This window comes from Amblyomma mixtum, chromosome 1 (assembly GCF_055824585.1).
Source record: "Amblyomma mixtum isolate Tamu chromosome 1, ASM5582458v1, whole genome shotgun sequence".
Lineage (NCBI taxonomy): Eukaryota > Metazoa > Arthropoda > Arachnida > Ixodida > Ixodidae > Amblyomma > Amblyomma mixtum.
Genome location: NC_143012.1, coordinates 306,069,900 through 306,079,695, shown reverse-complemented (window position 1 = coordinate 306,079,695; position 9,796 = coordinate 306,069,900). Strand labels below are relative to the sequence as shown.

Here is a 9,796-nt window from a genome sequence, read left to right as displayed (position 1 = left end):
TGTTTTGTGCAGAGTGAAGAATGCTTCCTTTATTATGCTCATCACAAATACTCACTTCCAGTAATATATTGCAGCAAAGACCAGGTCTTTTAACAAAACACTTTCATCGTGTATAACAAAACACTTGCTGTAATCACATTTACATAATTGTTTCTGTTCTTTATTAATGACAGTGGGTAGGCTGTCTGAAACTAACTGCTGAAACCTGTCCTTTAGGATTACTTCTGACAAGTGGTTCGTGTTACTCTCATACTTAAGCACCTTTCTTGGCACTCATTCAAGCACACAGCAAAAGGATGATGCTATGACACTGAGTCCATTTCCGTTCTCTCCAACTCACAACAAAATTGTACATTTCAATTCACTCCATGCAATGTGGTGGACCTGTGCAAAATACTATTGCTACACATGGCAAGGTGTTAATCACAGCAAGAGGGATGTTTTCATGTTGGCAGTGTGGTAGCATGATGCAATCACAAGCACAACAGGTTGCTAAAAATAACCTTCTAGTGCAACTCCACACATGTATACATTACAACATGCTTGTGGTACAGTATTCTCAATGTCATGACTACAGGTGCGAGATTCAAGAGGAAAATGCCTTTGCTCTTGAAGAGCTTTAACGCTGCTGCTCATAAACACTACTGCAGTCAAAGCAATGTGGAGGCGGTGAACATTCTTGGTTCTTGCAATGAGAAGGCAGTGAAGTGTTGTCTCATTCTTTCAAACACTTTTGAAAAGATTCATGTAAAAAAGCCTTGTTTTACTGTAGAAGCACTTATGCTTCTTTAGCATAAGCCAAAACAAGGTACTTCAGAGTGCCACATTTGCAGACAAAAACAAGGCTTAGCACAAATGCCAAGCTCAAGGTCTCAATGCATCAACCTCAAAAGTTGCAGAGATGAATAAAAAAAAAACGAGTATACATTCAACACACAACAGGTGTGAGATTTCATCCTCATTACAAACCATGGACGGAATGGCTTTGGAATGCAACGTATTGTATATGCTGTATATGTTGCACTTCCTGTATTGAAGCAGCACAAAGAAAAAAAGATCTGATTGCCATGCTCATCACTGTCACCACTTGAGGGTTGTTCTGCAAAATGCAGGGTAGCTGCAGAGGTTTATATCAAGAAACGACAATGGCTAGGAGGAATGAAGCAGGAATGGGCATTTGGATGAAAAAAATAAAACATGACCTGATGGACCTCATCTAAAAACTTGCAGAAAAATGTTTAACATTAGAGGACTCTCTTTAAATGGTATTTTTCCTGATAAAATTCAGTGTGGTTCCTGAGTGCATTCTTTGCATGGTCCACAAAGGTTTGGAAGTGAAATTTGCAAATGGCTGCAGTAAGTATGACTACTCAGCTTTGCTTCCAGATGGAAATAGCAAATGTGATATTACGGGTATAAGATCTGAAACTTGGGCTCTTGAAGATCACGGACAACTTGGTAGTGTGAGACTACACACATAAAGCAGTAGACCTGTTGAAGAACATAATGAACAAACAATTAGGAGTTGTACTATGACATAGGCACTCAAAAGCCAACTCACATGTACACCGTCGATGCACCACAGGATGATTGCTGCCAGCACAGAATAGAGCTGAAAGGACAAGAATATGGTTTTTCACAATTAACAGAAGCATAGCAACTGTGAGAACCTTCATAAATTTATTTTGCCAATTTATTCTCAGAACAGTTCTGAATACTGTGAGGTCCACAGCCACACAGAAATAACACTGAACACTATATACAGTATGAATACTGTATTTACTGGCATTATGAACATGCTTTTTGCCCAGAAAATCTTTAAAAATTTGGGGGGTAAATTCATTATATGGGTTAAAATATTCTGAAAAGTTTAAAGTGGTAAAAAGAACAAAAAGTAAGCTGTAGGAATACTTTATCTGGTGTTACTCACCTTCTAAATAAAACAAAATGTAACCTTCAGCACAGTTTTGATGTTTGGAAGCATAGTCAACTTTCATCTTATGCATGTATAAGTTGCGTGGCGGCCCATAAAACTGTCCAAAGAGAGCTGCTCACTGTAGCACACCTCGCAGCATTCAGCATGAAGCCCAGTAGCAGCAAGTTGCTGCAATCTTTAATATGGCAGATTGTGATCGGAACATTCTTAATGGCTGTTTGTCCCATAGGGTGAGCTATAGTAGTTTCCACATTCGACAGGCAGTGCATAGTTTTGTCATTCATGTAAGGGCACCTGTTAGCATTCCCTATCATCATCACCAGACTACGTGCCTTAAGAAAGGGCTGCATTTATTACTTGGAGAAAAAAAAATGACTGGCGGTTTAGCATTTGCTAAGCACGAAATACTGTGCGAAAGCATGTTTTATGCGAAGCATATTGACGTAGGTTTCGGGCCTTCGCGCGACGCCCGGCGGTGGCCACCATTGACCTTCAAGTGAGATCACATGATGTGACGTCACGTGATGACGTCACACCGGCTGCAGATGGGGCCTCATATCGCGCCATCGGACGTCGCCCGGCGGAGGCCTCCACGCTTCGGTTCGCGCCGTCGCGCGCGACGCGGCGGCGGCACCACCATCACTGCATCACGTGATATGTGACGTCACGCCAGGGATGAGGCGGCGCGCGCCCGCTGTCGCGTCAGTCTCTGTGCCCGCAACCGCGCCAGCGTCTTTGTGCCGGGCGTGTATGCGGTCAAGATGCCTCCAAACGCTAAGGACGTTAATAATAAGAATGCAAAACGAAGGCTGTTTCGCATCCACTGGGCTTAACCTTGATAAGCCTCCAACTTTTTTGCAGGTGGACACCACCCCCATGTGCCTCAAAGCGCCCATGTGCGTGACTGAGGTATCCACTGACCCAGAGAGCCAATTATGCGCCTTTCCTTAAAATTAAGGCAATCTAAACCGTCCCCTAGTTTTGAGAAAAGGCACATAACTGCCTCAACATGTACGTGGACATCGCCTACTCGCAGGGCAATTGAGGTATCTACTGACCCAGTGAGCCAGTTACACTTGCTACTCAGAGGATTCGCACACATACACAGACACACACTGTCGAAACCCGGGCAGTGCGGCTGAAAGTGCTTTCGCACTAAAAAAATGTACTTTTTCACAGCTCAAGTAGGGGATGCATTCTTTGTGTGAGAGCACGTTCATTATGTTAGTAAATACGGAAAATAACAACTTGTGTCTAAGATTTCTGAGAGAATATAAATAAAGAACTCCAGGTAGCTGAAATCAATTTATAATGTATGGTGTGTAGGCTTAATGTTTATAGGCTGCACGTGGGCTATGGGGAATGCTGTAGTGGAAGGCTGTGGAGTTTTTTTCATGTGCAGTAACATCCCGCAGCACATGAACATTTTTGCTTTTCATCTAGACTGGAATGTGGCAACCATGGCTGGGATTAGATACCTTGAGCAAACCAGCCAAACACCAGAGCCACTGAGCCAGTTCAGTGGGTAATAACCCTTACTGCAGCACGGTTCACTGTTTATTGTTTTTTGACATAAAAATTATTCACTTCTTCCATAAAAACATATGATTGTGCACATTATGTTTCAATGTTTGCGCACTTTGTATGAGCTAGCTTGAAACAGTGGTGCTTGTTCTTTCAGAACCAACATAACTTCTGTGAGGGGGTGACTTTCTAACTACATTTTTGTTTTCACTGGGAAGCAAAATAAATGGTTGGTACTGTCAGTGTACAGCAAGAGCAGTCCTTGAGAGTGTTGACAGCTCTCCCCTGGCCTTTCACACTATTGCTCCCCTCTGTAGTTCAATAACATCTCTTTCTTCCTTTATATTTCTGTAATAATAAACCACTACTACTAACACTAGGCTTTTGTCCTAGTGAACCAACTTAAATTCGGTGTTTGATGTCGGCAGGCTGGGCCCATCAGAAGTGACAGGTAAAGGTGGGCATGGCGCAATTGCAACATTTGAAATTCTGTGCAAGTGACTATATGAATGCACTCAAAACCTTCTTTTAAGTCACAAAGTTTCACTTGTTTTCAAATACCATGTTTTGCTTGTGATGCCTTGCCAGCAATGTGTGTCTTGCCAGTTAACTTCATGAATTGTTAATGCTTGCATCACATTTTTTCATAAGTAGCGCGAATTAGAGTATATGTGTGCACTTACATTTCTGTAGTAGCGGCCAATGTACCACAGCCCAATGGCAATCATGAGGAGGATTTCAATGACAACAAATATCATCCAAGGAAAGAACAGGCAACGGTTGTCCTGCAAGAAAACATCCTTTCAGTCACCAGAAAACCATATGCTTGAAGGCAGAGGGCATGCACAAGAAGCCCGTTTTAGAACTTACACGTCTGATGCCTATGACGAGCATTAATGCGAACAGAAGGAACACAGCACCGAACCCCATTGTGCAACCAGCTGCTGCCTGTGTTCCTGCAATGCAATATTTTCTTCTTTCAGCTCTGCTTAGGATTTTCACATTCAGATCTAGGAAATGGTTTACCTTTCGTCGAAAGCTCAAAGTATGGACTAAAGAAGTAATCAGTTCTTCCTCCACTGATGGCGTATATGGCATAGAATATGAATAATACATGGAACACCTAGAAATGAAAAAAAAAAAAGACAATAGGGCAAAGGTTGGCAGAGAAATGTGATATAGTTGACAACACCAGGGCTGCATGCTTTTCCTTGAGCTTTGCATGTGCCATAATTTGAATTGAAAGAAAAATAGAAAGCAGATTAAGCATAAAGTGCCGTAGAAATCTAAAAATGCAGACTATAGGCACAAGCAGCTGAAAAGGCACAATTTACTGCTCTTACCATCTAGGTTCAAGGTTCAAGAATTAGCTGATAAAATTCTCAACCAAAACCGATGTCAGAAGCGACGAGAGGCTCTGTCCCCGGTGCCAAATGCCAGATGGCTATGTGCACTATGCACAAATGCCGCGATTTCCGTTTTGTGACCGCATATCAGTTCCCAGTAGAATTTTCGGTGGCGTCTTTTGTCGCAACCGACGAGGTAAGGCCATTCGCATGAAATACAGTACGATATGTTCCCCTGTAAGTTACGAGTGCTGGTACGCATGGTATTCGTGTGGCAAAGCCAACGGTGCATTCCGGAATACGATACGACTGCTTGCTGCAAGCGTGAAGACGGCAGCCTTCGAACCGGATGACGATCATAAGCAGAGTTGGAGGTTTCGTTCACAGTTACAGTTGAGTTTTTTTTGGTGGTTATACGAGGAAATGAAAGGCTCCGAGCGGCACCACTAGGATCACCACTAGATGCTCCCGATGCACGTGCACTATATAGAACAGGTCACGCGCTAGAGCGCGCTTCAGGTAGCGGCGAGGCGAGCGAGGGATCAACAACCTGTGCATGCACTGCACGCCTCCTGATATACTTTTTTTTTTCTTTACTACCGCATACTTAACCCGCGCGCGCCGTAATTCAACGCGTTGCAACGCGTCTGAACAGCAGGCGCATCAGCTTTCGAAGATGCCGTCCGTAATGTTACGTGATCAAATATAACTGGCGAGGTATTCCTGTAGCTTCACTGCCTCCAATCCGAGTACAAATTCCTTGCTCTCCAGCCTAAGCGCATGGCAACGCCCAACGGATTCACCGAACCGTACTACATTGCGAACTGCGCCCTGATCAAGAGAAAAATCGCTCGGTGAAGTACCATGCATATCGCATCCGATTAAGTTTACTTACGGCAGTGTACATAGCAGCGTAGAAACTCCCGAAACGAAGGTTGGTCCAGTGGTAGAGGAGAAAAGGCGTCCAGCAGCGACTTAAAAGCGGCATGATTACTCTCTTGACGTCGTCCTAGACGCTTTCAACGCTTTCTTTTCACACGGGGTCACTGCTACTTGAACGGAACTTATGACCTGGTGGTCATTTTCTGTTATCAGAGTGTCGTTACATAACCAAAAGGATCCTTTGCGGTCCTTTGTTGACGGTCGACTTCAAACGTACGCCGTCGCTAGAGGCGTTGCCCATTCCGCATACCTGTTTTAGGTCACCTGCTACGCCGCAGCCAATCACCGGCGCTATTGGTACCGGTTTCCGCCGTGCAAAGCGACTCCACGCTCCAACTAGAAGTCGTGCTTTCTGATCTATTCGCTTGATTACAGAACGCCGCGAGGCATCTGCTACACAAAAATGTCCCAAAGCATCAAACACATTGCTTTGCGGGAAGGGCCACAAAAAGTAACACCACATCCAACAAAAGAACAATCGCCTTTAAAAAAAAAAGTCGCGAAGCGCGCAACATAGCGGTTTTATTTGATCACAGATGACAATAAAATGCAGTATTTGTTGCCAGAAGTGTCCATATTAAGGTTTAGCAGCGCCCATTAGGCAAGTAGACCGAACCTGGCCACAACAATGGAGTCGGAAGCTCACATAACGCACACGCACGCTCACGGCACAAGCACGCCGGAACGTCGAGCAGACCCGGCTATTTTTCGGTCAAGGGAAAGGAAATCTGGTCCATAATGTCATCAATCTTGTTCTGTAAGGTCTCCAAGATTTCTGCTGTGATGAATACATGGGTTTCGTCCAAATCTTGGATGATGAACTTCTTTCCTAGAGCGTTGGTATCGTCCAAGTGAAGCAGGAACTGCTTCATTGCAGGGTCGCACTCAACAAGAATGCCTTTCATCACATGCACCATCTTGCCTTCGTAGTAGGGAGCTTCGCTCACAGTCTTGATAATACCGCAGTTTTCTCTAGTAGAAATGACACAGCACTTCAGCAAGGTGTTCGTAGTAAGCCGGTGACATATCTTGTTGTTATGAGCCGAGCGCAGCCATGTTTTAAGAGAGTGAGCCCAGCGCTCCCGGTGGTGAATTGTTTTTCCCCGGAAATATTTGTTTTTAAAAGCAAAATAAGCACTACTCGGTAAGTACAGATTAAAGAGTGGTATAAAACTTACTTGAATAAAAAAGAGCAATATGTTTGTTTCTTAGCAGTTTGGCTATTCGCGGGGAGCGCTGTCATTGCTAGTTGGAGTGTTAACTTTTCGCCTGGAGATGGCGCTAGTGGTCTTAGGTCTTCGGTCATTATTTTTAGGTGGTGGTGGTGAAAACTTTTATTTTAGGAAACAGAGTTTGTGAGCCACAGAGTGGCCCCGCTACGTGGTCGGCGTCCCTAGTCCGGGACACCGCATGACGAGGCCCCGTCTCTCGCCCGTTTCACCAGAGCCCTTTGGGACTCAAGCGAGGAGCAGTTGAGGAGGGCAGTCTCCCATGCCTCTCTGGAAGGGGTAGGGGAAGGGGGGAGGTGGGGATTTTGAGTACATGCCCACACCATGTGGAAGATATCACAGGTCTCCCCACAGTGTGGGCATCGCCCATCCGTGTTAGGATCGTAATGTTTTATTATTGCAGGACAGAGTAGAGTACCTGTCTGCAGGCGCCTTAAAGTTCTCTCCTCCGTCTTACTCAGCCCTTTTGCAGGGGCCGGGAAAAGGCGGTGGTTGTCGCTATAATGTGTTAATATTTCCCTGAATCGCAGCAGCGGCTGGTTAGTCTCCGAGCCAGAAGAGCTGGGATGAGGGTCGTTAGGTGGTGCGTTAGATGCCACGAGCATTATAGTCGATTGCATCTTACGAAATTAGCTTTCACCAAGTCTTTATTAGATGCCACGACCATTATAGTCGATTGTGTCTTACGAAATTCGCTTTCGCAAAGTCTTTAGTGGCCTGTAAAGAACTGCTATTAGAGGATCCGCCTCGCATTCGGGAGGTGCTGGGTTCGATCCCCGGTGCCGCCGGTTACCCGCTGGTTTTCTAAAGGGTACATGGTTTCCCCCGGTCTGGTGCTCGGCTCTTCTGGGGTGAGGTGCTTGGGAAAGGGGCCGTGGACCAAACCGTCACCGTGGCGATATCCCTTTCCTTACAGCGCGGTTCGGATGTCCACCGAGATATGCAAGACAGTTACTGCGTCATTTCCTTTTCTCAAAAACCAATTTTCATTTTAATTTTCGCCTCAGTAGCTCAGTGGTTAAGGCGCTCGTCTACTGAGTCGGAATGTCCTGGTTTGAACCCGACCGCGGCGGCCGCGTTTTGATGGAGGTGAAACGCAATAGGCACCCGTGGGCTGTTCGATGTCAGTGCACGTTAAAGTCGAAATTATTCCGGAGCCCTCCACTACTGCATCTCTTTCTTCCTTTCTTCTTTCACTCCTACCTTCCTCCCTTCCCTACGGCGCGGTTCAGGTGTCCGCCGAGATATGCGAGACAGATACTGCGCCATTTCCTTTCCTCAAAAACCAAATCTGTACAAAATGAGGTACCATTATAGTGTCAGTTGAAACGCAAACGAATTAACTGAAGCATGAATACAATACCACGAAAGATTAGTTTCTACGGAAGAAATATACAGGCTAGGTTCATTAAAACTTCCACGCAACGGTCTGCGCTCCATCAGACTGAAAATCAAATGCAATGGCATTCATTCTCCTTCAGCTAAAGCCGTCTAGTTTTGCTGTTTTCTTTTTCACTCTCTTGTTCGCGTTTGATATGAGGCTGACTGAACATTAATCTTCTTGTTCTACCTTCGTATAAAAGAAAAGAAAAAACGCGAGGTAAATATTGAATAGCAGGCTAAGTATGAAGATTGGAATGGCCTTGGTGATCATGCTGTGATGCAGCGAAGTATACCATTAACTTTTTATGTTGCGTAAGAGGATTCATCAGGTTCCCATTCGTCTGCCTGTATTCTGTAATTGCCTTTCCGCTTACATTCTAGCACTGTGATCTAGCACACAGGTGAGGTTCTATAGGCTTGTGTAATGATTCACTACTGTGTTTCCCGGTTTATAGTAAACGATAGAAGTTTCTGATGACGAAACCTTCTGTGCTGCATGAAAGTTCGCTGCATTGGTATTTTAGCTTCATTAATGCGTGAGCAATTTACATAGGCGATAGGTGGAAGATAGGTGTTTGGTTTGGTTTGGTTTTATGGGGTTTAACGTCCCAAAGCGACTCAGGCTATGAGGGACGCCGTAGGATGGATGGAAACAACTTTATTACACACAAAAAAAAAATCTTCCAGGGTGGTCTCCTATTGGTCCAGGAGTCCACGGGCTTGTGCTTCACGTAAAGCCCGATCCACCAGCCATTTCTGGCCGGCGGGCTGAGCGGTCCGTAAAGCAGTCTCCCAGGAAGAATGAGTGGGATTGAGGATGAGGGGTACTGCCTTTGGGGAAGGAAATTCCCAAAGGTAGTGGAAAAGTGTGGATATGGGCGCGCCACGGGTGGTACAATCAGGAGGAAAGGTGGGGTGAAAGCATGAGAGACGGTGGGGGGAAATAAAACAGCCTGTCTGTAATTGTCGCCATGTGGCGCTTGATGAGGGCGACAAGGTACTGTGTGGTGGTGGCAGTGTCATGCGCAGTGAAGGGCTCCGGAAATTTCGGCCACCTGGGGTTCTTTAACGTGCACTGACATCGCATAGTACACGGGCCTCTAAAATTTCTCCTCCAAAGAAATTCAACCGCCGCGGCCGGGATCGAACCGCAAGATAGGTGTAACGTTAGGAGACAGGAAGAGGGCAGAGTGGGTCAGCGCTCAAACATGAGTTAATGACATCCTAGTCGAAACCAAGATGAAATGGGAAATCAAGAAGAAGAAAGGCAAAATAATCGATTGCCCTAAAGGCTAACGGACTGGATTCTAAGGAAAGAAAATCATAGCAGGGGGTGGCAGAAATTTAGGTGTGCGGATGATATTGAGAAGTTTGCTGGGATAGGGTGGCCGCAGCTGGTACAGGACAAGATTAATTGGAGAGATAAGGGAGAGGTC

General features: G+C 45.3%; 2 protein-coding genes across 2 annotated transcripts; both read right to left on the bottom strand.

Annotated features, from left to right (window-relative positions):
* LOC149372304 (uncharacterized) lies at positions 1–6,011 on the bottom strand. The gene is made up of 6 exons (XM_089566758.1): positions 5,702–6,011; positions 4,487–4,583; positions 4,331–4,416; positions 4,144–4,245; positions 1,562–1,612; positions 1–1,491 (listed from the first exon to the last, which is right to left on the bottom strand). The coding sequence occupies exons 1-6, from the start codon at positions 5,792–5,794 to the stop codon at positions 1,408–1,410; spliced, it is 513 nt and encodes a 170-aa protein (XP_089422884.1). The 5' UTR covers positions 5,795–6,011; the 3' UTR covers positions 1–1,407.
* A 241-nt stretch (positions 6,012–6,252) lies between these two features.
* Tfb5 (transcription factor B5) lies at positions 6,253–6,808 on the bottom strand. Its single transcript, XM_089566759.1, has one exon. The coding sequence runs from the start codon at positions 6,663–6,665 to the stop codon at positions 6,450–6,452; it is 216 nt and encodes a 71-aa protein (XP_089422885.1). The 5' UTR covers positions 6,666–6,808; the 3' UTR covers positions 6,253–6,449.
* Positions 6,809–9,796: the final 2,988 nt, after the last annotated feature.